Source organism: Phytophthora ramorum (assembly GCF_020800215.1).
Source record: "Phytophthora ramorum isolate Pr-102 chromosome Unknown Phyram_PR-102_s0003, whole genome shotgun sequence".
NCBI lineage: Eukaryota > Oomycota > Peronosporomycetes > Peronosporales > Peronosporaceae > Phytophthora > Phytophthora ramorum.
Genome location: NW_027150649.1, coordinates 4,854,694 through 4,871,443, shown reverse-complemented (window position 1 = coordinate 4,871,443; position 16,750 = coordinate 4,854,694). Strand labels below are relative to the sequence as shown.

Below are 16,750 nucleotides of genomic sequence, written 5' to 3'. Positions count from 1 at the left end.
AACCAGCAGCCGTCGCACTCGAGAGGTCCATTGGTTCGGGACCTCCCGACGGCCGTACCACCGGTCGTGGTATCAGCCGCGGGGCGTTCACATGCAGTTTAGCCTGCCGCAGGCTAAACTCTTCTTGCATTGCGAGCGCAATTGCAGCCTCGAGAGTATTTGGATACTCTCGGAAGAGATATGTCTTCACAGGCCCATCTCTAAGGCCCTTCATGAACGTGACGACCTTTGTCGCCTCGTCAATCGGGTTGGTCACGATGTTCGAGACCAAGTACCGTGCTCTTTGGGCGTAAGCATGCACGTCATGCTTGCCCTGTTGCAGATCGAGGAACTCCGCCCTCGATCGGAACTCGTTTTGCGGGGGCTCAAACGCTAGTTTGAGCTCCTCCTTGAACTCTTCGTACGTGCTAAAGCAGGTAGGGTCCATGAGTCGGCGTCCGTCCGCCCAACTCCTTGCTCGTCCGCCAAGACATGACATGGCGAACGCAACCTTCGACAACGGGTCGACGATACGTCGAGCCGCAATGGCAGTGTCGACCTCGACAAGCCAACGGAGGAGAGGTTCGCCCTCTCTTCCAACGTAGCTGCTTACGTGGAGTTTCAATGACTCCATGCGCGGTGTGGCTGATGGCGACACCGAAGTTCGAGCAGTGGTTTCACGCTGTTCCTTCACGATCAAACCCAGAGCAACACCGTGTTGCTCCGTCGGTGATAGCGTTCGCAACATCGTTGCTACCGCCGCTTCCCCAATGACTGTTGACAGGCCTCCCACTCTGGTTCCGACAGGTGGGGGCAGTCTGCATGCACAACATGCGTTGCAGACGTGTTTCGGCTATCCACGGACATGTTACTGTCCGAGGGCAGGTTCTCAACCCCGCGTTCGTATTCCATACGAACGTGTTCTTAGTCGGTCGTTGGACGGACGAACAAGTGCTACCAGGTGTAATGGGTCTGCTTAGACCCACTACTTTAGCTTACACGTGTGCGCACGTGTATGAGGAAGCGTAGGAGTAATTTACTTAAGTTCAGTATACTTGTATCCACAAGTATACTTAAACTAAGACAAAGGAACCGAACAATAGCTTTGGTGCCAAATGAGAACTGTATAGATTGTAAATGGGGTTTCCTCCTAAAACTGTTATTTCTAATGAGAGGTTCTGCCATTGGATGGCTGGCAGAACCCCTATCTAATGAATGACGCTTATTGGTAGAAAGATGTTGCTTTCTACCAGTCATATCTCTTTGGTATGAATGTGAACCACCCTGTGGAGTGGTCAACCTGAAAGAATCCATTAGTGCATGTTGCACTAAGGTAGGAGGTGAACCGACTGTGTAGACCCGCTACACACGATCCTACCCTCTATCAACGCTAGCCACACGTCTAGCAGTGTGGAGAAGTGGGCCCAGGGAAAGCGGCGAGGTGGTGCCGGATGCGATTGAAACGAGAAGCAGTTGGCCCGGTTCGACGGGAAGTGACAAGGCACAGAAAGTTTCGCGACAAAGACGGGGCGGATCCGGGCGACGACCGTTGCTCGGTCTATGAACCCGATCTTCGACCCCGATTCTCGACCCCGATCAGGCAATGCGGTGGACCCCGATCCAGCAACTCGACAGACCCTGATCTTGGAATCTAGAAGGAATCAGGTCGGCAGGGATGGGTAAGCACGACATAATTAGGGGTAGGGATAACACGGAAGGATTGAATAGGATAGGACAACATAAGGCTCAGTCCCGAATTCTCTTTGTGATACGCAAGTGGACTTCCTTCGTGTCCAAGGACCAGCTAAGCGTCGACCGTGTGAAACCCACTGATAATGTAGCCCCGTCGTCTTCCCGCTGGATCGGTGTACTCACCCCCAAAGACCCGTGCCTAACAGGAGGGACACGTTAAATAGTACCGTCCAGGCGTCGCCCGATAACCCGACGCCGAAGACGAAGAACCGTTCTGGCCTGATAACGCCGCACACAACCGAGGATATGCCGGCCTGATAACGCCGCGCGCCCGAGGACTAGGCGAGAGGACGTCACTGCCGAGAGAGAACTTAAGTAAGAGCGACGCAGAGCGAGAACCATCCGCGCTGGGTAAGAAAATCTTCAGACTTTATCCCGCCTTGATCCGCACCCTACCCTGAGATACGCTACTCAAGTACCGGGAAAATAGCCCGACGCAAACGCGAAGGATTTGTGCTAGGACGACTTTGCAGACTTCTGCGAGGGCTCTACTCCACAGCGGCACACCCGCATCCGTGGCTGGCGTGATCTTGACCAGCGTGCATTCCTCCATGCTCTCATGTTTGTCTTCATCATGCAATTCCTCCCCCCTGTCTTCCACTGTCGTTTTCACTTCTGCTTCATGTTATTGTAGATCTGAATGATGCGTCCCTTTGCGTAGTTGCCCATGGTGGACCTTGTCCTCAGCCGTTTGTTTCCGTCCGAGCGCCTCTTAGATATACTGGTGTATGAATAGTTGTTGCTGCAGTCGTCCACGCTTCACCTTCCCTCTCAGCCTCGTTAGCCTAGGTGAGAGCGGCTTGGTTTTCGTCGGTCGCAGTGGATCCTTGCCAGACTCACGAGGAGCACCAGCTTGATGTTCCGAGGCTTGGAGCCATTTTAATCCGGACAAGAACGTCGACACACTCTTCTTGTACGACGGGGGGAGAGGTATCTCCATGCGTCGGTAATGGTCTTTAACTGCGCTCCGATATCCATTAAGAGTGCTGATCCCGACAGTCTTCCGCTCCTCCACTAAAACATCTTCGAAGTCACGCACCGTAAAACAATTGAGATTAATTTGTCCACACCTATCAAAGTAGCTGCTCGCCTCATTGCTTTTAATTGATACAATCCAGCGAGATATGGCCCTGAGGTTACCTGCGTATGCATGCTGTGTTCTTGGAGCTATGCACACATCACGCACATCTTGTGCAGTCACTTCGTTTGAAACAATCACTCTCTCCACCACGGAAGCTCCTGTCATCCTCACATCATCGGCTACGTCACCCGTGTCAACCACCGGAGCCAAATCAGGCGCGCCCATCACCGTAGACGCAGCAATGTCCACAGGGCTGGAACTGGCTGCCCTAGACTGGATCTTTGAGCGCGCATGAACAGCTTCCTCGCTGGGAGTACTCTGTGTAGTTACGCCCTCGCAGAAGTCGGCAAAATCGTCCTCGCACACCTATCGATACACACTGGTCTTGAATGGGCTCCAATACACTGTGAGGGCCGGGTCACGGTGCTTTGGCACAATTGGAGCCGTCTTTATTGCGAGCAATATGCGCTCCGCACATTGATGTTCGCCCTGGAGAGGCTGAGAGCATGACAATGGCGTTGTGTTGCGCCCGTTTGATGGATCCACGCTGTGACCAATCCCAGGAAGCTGTTTTCGTGTAGGATTTTTGGGCTACAAAACAAAAACTATTAGCCTTCACACGACCTGCAAACAAACGTTAGGTCACTCTGCCCCTCACTATTTTGTATAACTGGGAAACATCGGAGATTTTTCCTATGATTGCATACAAACTCGTAGATACTGGCTACGAAACTACGACAATGCAACGTACAGGCGGTCGAGGTAACAAGTTGGCGAGGCAATTGTTTTCGGTCGAATCGATCTGCGTTATGCGAGTCGCTGGAGTGAACATGTGATGATGGCATGGATTCATCTTCAAGCAGCTTGTCCAAACTTGCTTGATCAACAATACACGTTGGTATTTGCCGGGAGTTCCAGCTCCCAAACTTGTGTCTAACACGCCACAGAACACCACGGATGGATATGCACTCGCTGTGTTTGTTGTGGCTCAAGAAGTTGGCTATGCCTCGAAAGCAGTATGCGATGAAAGCTAGAGCACCTTGTGCATTTGGAAGCAACACGCTACAGTCACCAGAGTGACACTGCGGCCGAGAAGCGAGATGATTTCAGTAGGACAGTCCGCGATTGAAATTTGGCTGTATCCACGCTGTCGTCCACCAAAATCGAGTACAGCAAGTGCTTTCGATGGTTTAATGGACGACAGGGCTCCGCCTCTCGTTTCGGCGTTCACCATCACGAACAGATTTTTGGATGAAGCGCACAGGCCGGATCGGAATGTTTTTTCGTCGCTGGTCAGGCCGGTAAATCAGAGCTCGGCCTGACGTATTAGGCTTCGTGCCCAGTGTCAAGCTGAGACTTTCCATCGCAGGCGTGCGCGAACAATTTCTACATGGTGACGAATTGTCTGCCGGAGGGGCGTGCCTGCCGGTCGCTCTACCTCATTTTCAAATTGGACAGCTATTGTACTGGCAAGATGAAACCCAACACCTGTTCGACACTTTCGGCGATTACTTCGCCGCTACGAATGCTTTGCGGCCCCCGAGACCACGAAAAGAATGGTTGGCTCTTGTCGAACATATATTTCCTGTTTGCAACCACACCGCTTCATTATTCAAGACGCCATGGTCCATCGAACTCGTGAAGAAAAACTGCTCATTGTGCAGGCTCACCGCTATTTTCTCGCGGAAGCTCAGCAACGGCTGGACCCTTTAGGCCGACCCGTACGGCAACGTGTAGCTGCGTGTCTTGCGGTTTCAGAGGACATGGTTGCGCGCGTAGTTGCCGACTACAACAAACACGGCGAGACCGACTTCGCGGCACCTCCGGCGAAGCGAGGTTGCCCTCCACGCTCCCATGTTCAGGACATGCACGGTTATATCACCGATATAATACGAGACCGTAATTTATCGAAGCTGCCAACGACATCGAGGCACATCTGCGCCGAACTACTAAGTCTGACAGGTGTAGCCATTCCAGGCCGTACTGTGAGAAGCGAGTTGGCATCGATGGACGTGAGCTACGTTCGAGGCCGCAAGAGAGACCCAAGAGCCGACTCGGAAGTCAACGTCGCTTTTCGCTTGGAGTACTTAAAGAAGAAAGTGTCAAATCTCAACGCGCGCTTATACCCTAAGTTGACTGAGATTTATCTCGACGAAAGCTACTGCAACGTTAATCACGTTGCTGGAGCGTCATGGGTGCTGAAGAATGCACCTCGTTACATGGCAAGTGGAGCTGGTCTAAGATATTGCATTGTTGGAGCTGGTGCGGTGCTACGGAAAAACGGCAAGCTGCACGCGGAATGGGTTCAGGGCTCTATTCGTTGCTGGCCGTCTCATTTAAAGGAAGGCGAAGACACCGACTACCATGGGAACTTTACAGGTGAAATCTTTGAGAAATGGTTTGAACGTTTGTGTATCCTACTTGTGCAGTACTACGGGAAGTGCCGAATCCACATGGATGGCGCCTCTTATCACAAGGTCATCGAGTATCGCGCTCCGGTGAGCTCAGCTCTCAAGGCTAAAATGGTTGAGTACTTGCATTCTCGTAGAGTCACAGTTTCAGTTGATGACTACACAAAAAAGCAGCTATACAAACTAATTCCTCAGGTACGGACAATGGCTGCAGTGCTTTGAATCAAAGACTAACGTTATGCTGCTTCTACCTAGGCGAAACCACCAACTACGTACAAGTCAGTGACAGAGGCACGTAAGCATGGGCACGAAGTGTTGTTCACTCCGCCCTATCACCCAGAATTACAGCCGATAGAAATGATATGGGGTGCACTTAAAAATCGGATCGCTATGGACCCTGCAACTTCGCTCGAAGACTTGGGCGAGAAGATCTCTGCTGGGCTGAATGCAATCGGAAGAAAGGAGTGGCTGGGAGCATACAAGAAAGTACAAAAGCAAGAGCAAGATTACTTGGATAACAGGCCGCCATCAGAAATCATACCTGCGCCTACTCGTGAGGAACTGGCATCGTTGGCTGTAGGAGAAGCCCTTGCTGAATACGATGGAGTTGTGATCAGCTTGTAGATATGCATAAACGTAGGATATTAGATTAGAAAAATATCCTAAGTCAGAGTTTGGAAAGATTTCGTTGCGCAGGCCTCTGCTCAGCAGCCGGTTGGAACATAGCCTCGATTTTTTTCAGTTTTCGCGATGTGCACATTTTTCGTTTAGGTATTGCTTTCGACAGACACACTATAGAGACGAGCTGAAGCGTTAACTTTAAAGACCAGATGCTGAGCTTTTCGATGGTGTTTTTCGTGACAGAATCTGACTGGTGCAAGAAAAGGTACAGTCGTTCAAACTTTGGTGTTGGGTTTCATCTTGCCAGTACAATAGCCACGATTGCTCGCCTCCTTCGTCGAGTCCCTCGACCCTCTCGCCTCGCCGGCTGAAAGCCATGGGTTCCTCCGCGCTTGTGACGCTGCTGCACATGACGACGGCCGCCATCCAGATCGGCATGAACTTGAGTCCGGCGCCCGACATGCACCGGGTGCAGCAGTTCAAGACGACGGGGCAGATGGCAGTGCTCCCACTCGTGCTCATGTGCTTCAACAACCACCTCTGGCTGCTCTACGGACTCCTGGCCGGGAGCATTTTCCCGCTGTGTGCGGCGGCGCTGGTTGGAGAGATCGCGGGGGTCATCTTCACCGCCGTCTACTACCGCTGGGCTCGGAACACGCTCGAGACGCGTCGGACCTGCTCCGCGGGCGCCGTTGGCATGGCGCTAGTCACACTGTACGTGCTGCTGGGCGTTGCTGGTAGAACGGGCCAAAGCTACGACCAAGTGGTGCAGTCCCTGGGCTACGTCGGCGCCACCATCAACATCTGTATGTACGCGTCGCCGCTGGCCACCGTCAAGGTCGTGCTGGAGACCAAGTCGTCGGCGTCGATGCCCATCAACTTGTGCAGTATGATCTTCCTCAACTGCTGCATGTGGGTGGCCACGTCCATCGTGGACAACGACATGTTCGTGTTGATCCCGAGCGTCCTCGGTCTCGTGTTCAGCGGCGTGCAGCTCCCGCTCTACTTCATCTACCGTTCGACGAACCCCTACGTGGACCTGGATGCCCAGCTGGAAGAAGGCTACGGCACCTCGGCCACCAAGACCTTCGACAGCGTCAAGCACGAGCTCGACGCTGGAAGCGCTCTGCCCACGACGTACCGCACCGTGCGTCCGTCTCGCATTGCTCGCTTCACGAGCTTCAACTACCAGCGCGCGGAAGGGACCCCACTCACGGTCGGGAGCAATGCCATGCCGTCGTTCTCGGGCACTGAGAAGAGCCCGCGTCCGTTTGGTGAGCTCTCTCCGTTCCCCACGCCCGGCGCACTGCACTACTCGCACATTGCCAACGAAGGCGGAGACCTCGAGATGCAGCCGCTGATCATGACGCCGATTGCAGCCTAAACACTGCAGCCAGGGGTCTTAGTGACGTGAAAAACAATAGCAGCCAACGGATCCGAAGTAGTCCTACGACTGCTAAAAACAAAAGAGGGACTGCACAACTAATGCAAGGTCTCTGTTATCTGTCCATGGTTGTCGTCGTCTTGCATAGCTCTCCCATCACGTCGTAGCGAGACACAGCGCGGGATTGCAGCCAGGTCAGTCGCCCGTTCTTCCCATCTGAGCGATTACGAAGCGATACGAAGCCTAGTGGCGACAACAAGTCGCTTGAAGGACCCTCGTGTCCCTTCATTCTTCAATCTGCCGCGTGCCACGCAAGACTCGGCGACTGGTGAGAAATGACGGGCACCGCCGTCCTCGTGATCAAGACGATGGCCGCCTGCTCGGGCGCGGTCATGATCTGTAGCCCGGCGCTGCTGATCTACCAGGTCTTCAAGAAGCAGGACGTCGGCGTGGCGTCCGTGATTCCGCTCGTCACGCTGTTTGCCAATTGCCACGTCTGGGCCGTCTACGGCTACATGATCGAGAACTGGTTCCCCATTTTCTGGATCTACCTCTTCGGAGATGCCGTTGCTCTCGTCTTCCTCTCCGTCTACTGGCGATACACCAACCAGAGACGCTACACGAATCGAGCGCTGCTCATCATGGCCTCCATCTTAGCGGTCGTCACCATCTACGCGGTCGTCGGGGGACTGGGCTACACGAGCCAGTCGCGGGACAACATGGGCTCCGTCATGGGCTTCTTCGCCGATGTGTCTGCTATCTGCCTGTACGCTGCCCCCATGGAGAAGCTCTTCCAGGTGCTCAAGTACAAGTCGGCAGTCTTCATCAACGCGCACATGGTGATCGCTGGCCTCACCAACAACTGCCTGTGGTTCACGTACGGCCTCCTTACGGACAACTGGTTCATCATCTCGCCCAACATCCTCTTCATCTCGCTCAACTCGTTCACGCTCGTGCTGTGCGTCGTGTTCAACCCGAAGTCGCACCCGCTCCCGGACGACTTCCACGTGCGCGGACACAGTGAGAGCGAAGCCGCCTTCGAGCGACCTTCCAAGGCGAGTCTGACGCCCCCCAGTCCAGCGTTCGGAGCCATGCGCTCGCCTCTAGAATCCATTCAAGTGTCGAAGTAAAAGGAGGAGCTCTGTGGGTCTGCAGCCCGTTCAAGCGTAGCAGACAGCGACGAAGACCAGCGAAGAAACCAACACTCAAGAGCTGTGTAGTAGTAATATCGACGTACATTATGTCGAGACCGAAACTAATCCTCACGCTAGCACAGGCGATGGCGCTGCGTGGAAGTTGGCTGCATCGCTGGAGAACGCTGCATGTGCTCCAGGGCTAGGAGTGACGACGATTTCCGCGAGCTCCCTGCTCTCTGGGGTGTTGTGGTCTTTGCTGGCGTCGACGGCGTCAGGAGAGCACGGTTGCTGCTGCTTGGGGGTGAACAGGAAGTACAGGGTGATCTGAACCAGCGGCATCGTCGTGCAGAAGATGCCGAGGCCGAAGACGAACATGTCGCTCTCCACGAGACCGTAGAGGATCCAGAGCGCGTTGCTGACGAAGCCGGCGCAGCACAGCGCGATGGGGATGGAGGCGCCCGACTTGGTCCGCAGCACGCGCTTGATGGTCTCGAAGGGCGACGTGTACAGCAGGAAGCTGCCACCGGCCGTGATCCAGCCCATGATGTTGCCCACAGTGCTCAGGCTCTGGTCGGTCACGCCCTCGCGTCCCAGCACGGCATACGTCGTGCCGATGGCTGTGAATGCCAGCGCGAACGCGACGGCCTTGAGCGTGTAGCTGCGGTGCTTGGTGTAGCGGAAATAAACGCCCACGTAGCAGGCCGCCAGCACTTCACCGACGAGGTAGGTCACAAGCAGTGGGAAGACATCGTTCGTGACGTAGCCGTAGATCATCCTGGTAACGAGAGAGAGCAATGCAGCAACCGCATGTCAGTGAGCACAGCGATGGACGTAGCTGAGGCTGTTAGGACGGACCAGAGGTGGCAGCTGATCCAGAGCGCCACGAGAGGCAGCACCGCCACTTCGCCCGTGTCCTTCGTCCTGTAGATGCGGTGGATGGACGGGATCGGACTCAAGCACATGGTCATGGCCGCGATGGACGTGGCCGCCTTGAGCACCACCAGCCACACGCCCATCGTAGGCACGTAGCAAAAGTCAAAGTGACGGTCTCCGACGCGAGAGACTCCCTCGTCCACTTCGACATGACCGCGAGGATGGACGGCGAGACATCCGGACCGCAATGGCGAGCAATGCTGGCGAGGATTGGCAGACGCGCATGCGTCGAGATCGGCAGACGCCAATCGCTGGCAGACACACGCGAACCAAATCTCGGGGCGACTCTGGAAGGACTTCTACATGCACCTCGCACTGCAAGATGTGGACACAGCGATAACCAGCCACCTACAGCACGGCGTGCGATCAGCGAAATGGCCATCTTGTTGCATAAATTACTCTACTGCTGCGCTTACACCAGCGTCTCTGGGGGAGACTGCAGCGCCTCGAACGCTGGACTGGGGGCGTCCACACCCGCCTTGCAGCTGACACTGGTCTTGGGCGAGTCTTCGGCTGTAGACTGATTAAAGTCGGCCGGCAGCGGGTGCGACTTCGGGTAGAAGACCAGGTAAAGCACCAGCGTGGACGAGTTCAACGTGACGAACACGATGTTGGGCGAAATGATGTACCAGTTGTCCGTGAGCACGCCGTACGTGAACCACATGACGTTGTTGGCGAGGCTGGCCACCACCATGTGCGCGTTGATGAAGGCGGCCGACCTGTACTTGAGCACCTGGAAGAGCTTCTCCATGGGCGCGCCGTACAGACACACGGCCACGATGTCGCACAGCACGCCGACGGTGGAGCCCACCTGGCCTCTCGTCTGTCCTGTGTAGCCGAAGCCGCCCACAACCGCGTAGAGCGTAGCAACGAACAGCACCACGAACGTCACTGCCAGCACGCGCGCTACCTGGCGGCGCTCGGGCGTGAACCGCCAGTAAACGGCGAGGTAGCTGAGGCCGGCGGCGTCGCCGAAGAGGAAGACCCAGAAGACGGGGAACCAGTTCTCGATCATGTAGCCGTAGAGCATCCACATGTGCGCGTTGGCCAGCAGCGTGGCCAGCGGGATCACGGACGCCACGCCCACGCGCTTGCTACGGAAGATGCGGGCGGTGGCGATGGCTGGGCTGCAGATGAGCGCGAGTGACGTCAAGGCCGACAAGACCTCGACCACGCGCATGGAGGCGCTGCTCACCATTATTCCGACGCTACGACGGTGTGGACGAAGGGAAGAGGATTGGGAAATGAGCTTGAGTGGAGACCAGCGGCCGACGCACTCGCCTGTTGATGTCTTTTGATGGTGTTTAGTGCATCGACCCACGTTAGCGATGCAAATCGATTATGTTGGTGCGTGTCTACCACGGCAGCGTCTCCAGTGGGGACGACATGGCCTCGAACGCTGCTGGGCTTGGGAGGTCACTGCCCACTTTGCGACTGAAGCTTCCTTTGGGCGTGAGCTCGATGGAGATGACGGATTCGGCCGCGTCATGGTGGAAATTGTCGGGGAGCGGGTGTGTCTTGGGGTTGAACACCGTGTAGAGCACGAGCGTGAACGAGTTGAGCGAGATGAAGAGGATGTTAGGCGAGATGATGAACCAGTTGCTGCTGAGGATGCCGTACGTGATCCACGTGCAGTTGTTCGAGAGGCCAGCGATCACCATGTGCACGTTGATGAAGACTGCCGACTTGTACTTGAGCACGTGGAAGAGCTTCTCCATGGGGGCCCCGTACAGACAGACCGCCACCACGTCGCAGATGAAGCCTAGTGCAGAGCCGACCTGGTGTCGACTCTGGCCAGTGTACCCGAGCCCACCGACGATCGCGTAGATACTCACGACTGTCAAGACGGAAAGCACAGTCGCCAGAACGCGCCCGACGTAGCGGCGCTCGGTCGTGTACCGCCAGTAGATGGCGAGGAAGGACAATGCGGCCACGTCGCCGACCACGAAGATCCAGAAGATCGGGAACCAGTTCTCCACCAAGTAGCCGTACAGCATCCACATGTGGCCGTTCGCGAGCAGCGAGGCGAGCGGGATGACAGACGCCACGCCCACGTCCTGCTTCTTGTGGATCCGGTACACGGAGATCGACGGGCTGCAGATCATCATGAGCGACGTTGTCGCCGCCAGCACTTTGATCGCCCAAAGGACCGAACTGGAGACCATCGCTAGAGTTTTGCGAAGAAGGTTTGGTTGTGCAGGAAGAGGAGAGGGGCGAAGTGGTGGAGGGCTGTCGACCACAGTCGACGTTAGCGGCGATGCGTCGCTATTGAAGTTGGGCCTCGGCTTGAGACCACGAGAACGGCGCGAGGAGGCATGGTCAAGGCTGGTGATGCATTTGTGGTGTAGCGTATCGCAAGTCTAGATTGGCAGCGTTTCCGGTGGTGACGACAGCGCCTGGAACGCGGGACTAGGGAGTTCGCTACCGGGTTTACGGCTAAGGCTCGCTTTGGGAGTGATTTCGATGGACACGGCACCTTCGTCGGCGCTTCCTGTATGGAAGCTCTCGGGGAGCGGGTGAGTCTTGAGGTTGAACACGAGGTAGAGCACCAGCGTGGACGAGTTGACTGTGATGTGGAGCAGGTTGGGCGAAGTGATGTACCAGTTGTCCGTCACGGCGCCGTAAATGATCCACATGACGTTGTTGCAGAGTCCAGCGATCACCATGTGCACGTTGATGAAGGCCGCGGACTTGTACTTGAGCACGTACAAGAGCTTCTCCATCGGAGCGCCGTACAGGCAGACCGCGACGACGTCGCAGATGATGCCGAGCGTCGAACCGACCTGGCCTCGACTTTGGCCAAGATAGCCGAGCCCGCCCACGACTGCGTAGGTTGTGGTGGCCAGCAGAAACGCAGCCACGACCGCCAGAACGCGCATGACATAGCGGCGCTCGGTCGTGTGCCGCCAGTAGACTGCAATGTAAGACGACGCCGCCAGGTCGCCGAAGACGAAGACCCAGAAGATCGGGAACCAGTTCTTGACCATGTAGCCGTACAGGACCCAGTTGTGTGCGTTGGCGAGCAGCGAGGCGAGCGGGATGACTGACGCGACGCCGACGTCTCTCTTGTTGTGGATTCGGGCGGTGGAGAGCGCAGGGCTGCAGATCATTCCCAGCGAAGTCAGCGCCGCCAGGATTTTGATCACCCAGAAGACGGCGTTGTCGACCATCGCGATGCAGAACTTCGGCAAAAGGGAAACTGAACGACGGTCTCCGCTTCAGCCGTGAGATGCCGTTGGAGTTCAGCAGCGTCACGGTTTTCGATGACTGTGTCGCCTGTGCCAGGCGGGCATCGCGCTCGTTTAACGAAGTCGAGGAAGGTGGGGCGATGGTGATTGTGGCTTGGGCTTCCCGCACTTTTTCTCGTGGCTGTGACGATGACACGAGTCTGAGGCGAAGCAGATGATTGATCACAGTATCCACAGCGTGCTGGGCATAATTTACTACATGTATTTGATCTAGCGGTGCAAAGGCACCAGTGGAGACCTCATGGCCTGGTACTCTGGGCTGCTAGGAGCTGGGGGTCCCTTTACACTAACGTTAAAGTCCGTCTTGGGAGATAAGTCCATGGACGCGACAGCGGAGCCTTCCTCGATGTCGGTGGTCTCTGGTTTCGTTCTGTGAGTGAACACGACGTACATGGTCCACGCAGCCAAGTGCAGCACGATGACAAACACTTGCGGCCCGGCGATGATCCAGTTGGAAGTCACTCGGCCGAATGTGAACCAGCCGAGCGTGTTGAAAGTCCCCACGGCCAGAGCGCGCGGGGCGAGCGTGGCGACGGACTTTTGCTCGAACGCGCGGAGGAGCTTCTGGAGCATGAGCACGTGGATGGAAACCACCGTCACGTCGCAGAAGCACAAGCCCTGGGTCCTCCAGATCTCGGTCCGCGTCTGCCCCGTCAAGCCCGCGCTGGCAACGATGACGTAGAACGTCGGCACTGCCAGCAACGCGAACATGAGGCCAATGGTCTTGGCGACTTGGCGCCGGTCGGCGGCGAACCGCCAGTAGACGAACAGGTAGCCGAGCGACACGACGTCGCCGATGAGGAAGACCGGGAAGCTCGGGAACCACGTCTCGCCCAGGTAGCCGTAGAGCATCCAGACGTGCGAGTTGGCGAGCACCAGCAAGATGGGGACGATGGAGGCGGAGCCGACAGCTCGTTCTCGGTAGATGCGGCGCACGAAGAGCGACGGCATGTAGACCATGGACAGCGTGCTGCACCAGATCCAGACGCGCACGGCCATGACGACGTCGCTGTCGACCATGTTGCTGAGGGCTGGGGAGGCAGTTGCCGAGGAACTCGCAAATGCGACAGTGAGCTCTTCAGATGTTGATTGCGGCCGGCTGGTATAAGTGTTTTATTTTCTGGATAGAGATAACCTTGTATAATTGAATCTGCAAGAAACTAAGATGCGGTCAAAACGACCTTTTAGATAATATAACCTTGTACATTGAATATAATAGAGACTGATGAAGTACAGAGGCATCACTGTAATTGCTGTAATTAACGATGACTCAATACAGCAGGACCATTTTATGGACACTACCAGACACCAATCCGAATCGGCCAAATACCCACGCACCGGAACTTCTGGCCGCGGTCGCCAGGAACTGGCAGCAAGAGCTTCACAGCAAAAGGGCTTTGCGGCGATTCGTCGTCGTCTTCCTCCTCCTCGGTGGCTGCTGTGCTGCTCACAACGGGTCTAAAACGGTTGCACGGCAAGGGAATTGTTCGCAGCGCAAGGGGAGAAATGGTAGGACTAAGGACGTCGGGCTGCATCGATGCCGCTTTGCTGCATTTGGCACCGCTAGACTGCCGCGGGGAAGCGGACAATGTGTCATTAAATCACCGAGTTGATGGATGGTGCACTTGGTTATTCGGAGCTAATAGTTCTCGATGCGTGGTCACGTTCCTGATCGGAGGTCGATTAGCTTTACCCTTTGTTTACACTTGAAGCGCAGACGCACAACAGGTTTCATTTCCGTGTATCAGTGTGCAATACTAGTGTACATTGGGCTCTAGTGGCGCAATGGCGTCATCGGCGACCACAGCGTATGGTACCCTGGGCTAGCAGTCTTCGTTCTAGAATCGAGAGAAATCTTTGGCGAGAGCTCGACGGCCACGACGGGGCCACCATCCTCCGAGACGATGGTTGCCTCTTCAGTAGCTGCGTTCGGCCGCAGCACAACATACAGGATCAGTGCAGTCGTGTGGAGTACCATGACGAAGACGTGCGGACCGCTAATGATCCAGTTTGAAGTGACCAAGCCGTACGTGAACCAGCCGTACGTGTTCACCGTGCCCACAGCCAGCGTTCGCAGGTCGAGTGACGCCGCGGATCTCGTCTGGAGCACATTGATGAGGCTCCTCAGCATAACGAGGTGCAGTGTCATCACTGCGAGATCGCAAATATACCCCTCGCTCTCGCCCACCTCCGCCCGCGTCTGGCCTGTGTAGCCCAAGCCACCGACGATGACGTAAATGGAAGGCAGCACCAAGACTGCCAGGGCAACACCGATCGTTCGAGCAACACGGCGCTGCTCCAACGAAAACCGCCAGTAGGTGAAGAGGTAGCTCAGGGCGGCGACGTCCCCCGTGAGGAAGACCGGGAAGCTCGGGAACCACGTCTCGCCCAGGTAGCCATACATCATCCAGACGTGCGAGTTGACCAGCAGCGAGAGCAGAGGGACGATGGAGGCGGCGCCAGTGTCGCGCTCCTTGTAGATCCGCCGCACGAACAACGACGGCAAGTAGGCCATCGCGAGCGTTGAGCACGCGACCCAGACGCGCACCACCATGACGCCGGCGCTGTCGGCCATGCTGGAAACTACGAGCTTGGGCTCAACGTGTCGCTTTGGCGGTCGGTTGTGAAGTGAGCCCAGCGTAGCACTCATCGAGCAAAGGGTCATGCAATCGGCAGAGCTTACATAAACGCTTACCATGGGCCCCTCTCATGGCATTTCACTGTCACAAGCTGATCGGGTACGGCTTCATAACTTAGTTCTTTAGTTTCTGTCTAGTTGTAGGCGAAGAGGCTCGAGAGGAGACTGCATGGCCTGGTACTCCGGGCTCGGGAGGCTTGGCACCTTGCTGGCTGCAGCCTTGGGTGAGAGCTCAACCGAGACTTGGATTGGGGCGTTGTCGTCGTCGCTGGCGGCGAAGAAGCTCTCGTGCAGTGGGTGCGTCTTGGGGTTGTACACCATGCACAACACGAGCGTGGACGAGTTGAGCGTGACGAACAGGATGTTGGGCGCGATAATGATCCAGTTGCCTGTGAGCACGCCGTACGTGAACCACATGACGTTGTTGGTGAGACTCGCCATCACCATGTGCGCGTTGATGAAGACTGCCGACTTGTACTTGAGCACCTGGAAGAGCTTCTCCATGGGCGCCGCGTACAAGCAAATGGCCGTCGCATCGCCAATGTAGCCCAGCGTTCGACCGACCTCAGCTCTCGTCTGGCCGGAGCCGCCGAGGCCCCCAACGATGGCGTAGATTGAGAGAATGACGACTATTGTCGTTGCCACGGCAAGTACTCGAGCCACGTAGTGCTTCTCAGTGGTGTACCGCCAGTAGACCGCAACGTAGGCCAAGGCAGCCAGGTCTCCGAATACGTAGCAGCTGAAGATGGGGAAGTAGTTTTCGCCCATGTAGCCGTACATCATCCAGACGTGCGAGTTGATCACGAGCATAACGAGCGGGATCACGGACGCGACGCCCACGTGCTTCTGCTTGTGGATCTGGCGCAGGAGGATGGAAGGGCTGCAGATCAGCGCCAACGCGCCAAAGGCGGCGAGGATCCGGACGACGAGGAGAACCGTGCTGTCGACCATCGTGTGTGTTGCTGAGTCTTGGTTGTGTCTTGAACGGCGGAAGCACGCGAGTGCTTGAAGGCAAATTACAAAGTGAGGCTTTCTACAGTAGAAGACAATGCGCTGCGGCGACCAGCAAAGGCGCGCTTGACAGGGTCTGTCTCAACCTCGCCATTTTGCACTTCATCACATCCCGGGGATTGGATGCAGCCCACCGATGGTGACCGGAGCCCAGAGCAGCGAAAGTTCAGATTGTTGTCGAAGAAGCGGCACTGCTGTCAGCAAACGGCAGCTCGGCTCAAAGAGGACTGCCATTTGAGCGCTGAAGTCACAGCTCTGCGGCAAAATGTGCGAACTGCCGCCATGAAGCTGCCTGCTCTCCTTTCCTACTGTGTCCGCGTCCAGACACCTCACCTCGGCGAGCGAGGATGCTCGTCGACGAATTGCTGGACGTCAAGTCGAGGCCAACTCCTGTGCTCCAGCAATTGCTTCGCGTGTCTAGAGGCATGTACCGGTGTTGCAAGCTGTCCTCGGCGAAAAAATGAGCTTAATAATGTGGAGGAGGATACGCTTGAGCGCGGGCTTCGTGCGCAGGTTCTTGGCGAGGCACATGCAGCCTGTAACAGTCACGCCTCCC

At 56.2% G+C, this 16,750-nt stretch overlaps 9 protein-coding genes across 9 annotated transcripts; 2 read left to right on the top strand and 7 right to left on the bottom strand.

Annotated features, from left to right (window-relative positions):
- Positions 1 to 6,787: 6,787 nt before the first annotated feature.
- KRP23_4581 (uncharacterized protein) lies at positions 6,788 to 7,228 on the top strand (the record flags this gene model as incomplete). Its single annotated transcript, XM_067889555.1, has 1 exon — positions 6,788 to 7,228. One exon carries the CDS (start codon positions 6,788 to 6,790, stop codon positions 7,226 to 7,228), a length of 441 nt encoding a protein of 146 aa, XP_067748706.1.
- Positions 7,229 to 7,947: 719 nt separating this feature from the next.
- On the top strand, positions 7,948 to 8,358 carry KRP23_4580 (Bidirectional sugar transporter SWEET3b; the record flags this gene model as incomplete). Its single annotated transcript, XM_067889554.1, has 1 exon — positions 7,948 to 8,358. One exon carries the CDS (start codon positions 7,948 to 7,950, stop codon positions 8,356 to 8,358), a length of 411 nt encoding a protein of 136 aa, XP_067748705.1.
- A 132-nt stretch (positions 8,359 to 8,490) lies between these two features.
- On the bottom strand, positions 8,491 to 9,380 carry KRP23_4579 (Bidirectional sugar transporter SWEET7b; the record flags this gene model as incomplete). The annotated part of the gene is made up of 2 exons (XM_067889553.1): positions 8,491 to 9,139; positions 9,220 to 9,380. 2 exons carry the CDS (start codon positions 9,378 to 9,380, stop codon positions 8,491 to 8,493), a joined length of 810 nt encoding a protein of 269 aa, XP_067748704.1.
- Positions 9,381 to 9,709: 329 nt separating this feature from the next.
- Positions 9,710 to 10,495, bottom strand: KRP23_4578 (Bidirectional sugar transporter SWEET8; the record flags this gene model as incomplete). The annotated part of the gene is made up of 1 exon (XM_067889552.1): positions 9,710 to 10,495. One exon carries the CDS (start codon positions 10,493 to 10,495, stop codon positions 9,710 to 9,712), a length of 786 nt encoding a protein of 261 aa, XP_067748703.1.
- Positions 10,496 to 10,652: 157 nt separating this feature from the next.
- KRP23_4577 (uncharacterized protein) lies at positions 10,653 to 11,015 on the bottom strand (the record flags this gene model as incomplete). Its single annotated transcript, XM_067889551.1, has 1 exon — positions 10,653 to 11,015. The coding sequence occupies one exon, from the start codon at positions 11,013 to 11,015 to the stop codon at positions 10,653 to 10,655; it is 363 nt and encodes a 120-aa protein (XP_067748702.1).
- Positions 11,016 to 11,657: 642 nt separating this feature from the next.
- On the bottom strand, positions 11,658 to 12,467 carry KRP23_4576 (Bidirectional sugar transporter SWEET3b; the record flags this gene model as incomplete). Its single annotated transcript, XM_067889550.1, has 1 exon — positions 11,658 to 12,467. The coding sequence occupies one exon, from the start codon at positions 12,465 to 12,467 to the stop codon at positions 11,658 to 11,660; it is 810 nt and encodes a 269-aa protein (XP_067748701.1).
- Positions 12,468 to 12,755: 288 nt separating this feature from the next.
- On the bottom strand, positions 12,756 to 13,565 carry KRP23_4575 (Sugar transporter SWEET1; the record flags this gene model as incomplete). Its single annotated transcript, XM_067889549.1, has 1 exon — positions 12,756 to 13,565. One exon carries the CDS (start codon positions 13,563 to 13,565, stop codon positions 12,756 to 12,758), a length of 810 nt encoding a protein of 269 aa, XP_067748700.1.
- A 754-nt stretch (positions 13,566 to 14,319) lies between these two features.
- KRP23_4574 (Sugar transporter SWEET1) lies at positions 14,320 to 15,120 on the bottom strand (the record flags this gene model as incomplete). The annotated part of the gene is made up of 1 exon (XM_067889547.1): positions 14,320 to 15,120. One exon carries the CDS (start codon positions 15,118 to 15,120, stop codon positions 14,320 to 14,322), a length of 801 nt encoding a protein of 266 aa, XP_067748699.1.
- Positions 15,121 to 15,306: 186 nt separating this feature from the next.
- On the bottom strand, positions 15,307 to 16,134 carry KRP23_4573 (Bidirectional sugar transporter SWEET11; the record flags this gene model as incomplete). The annotated part of the gene is made up of 1 exon (XM_067889546.1): positions 15,307 to 16,134. One exon carries the CDS (start codon positions 16,132 to 16,134, stop codon positions 15,307 to 15,309), a length of 828 nt encoding a protein of 275 aa, XP_067748698.1.
- Between the last annotated feature and the right edge of the window lie 616 nt (positions 16,135 to 16,750).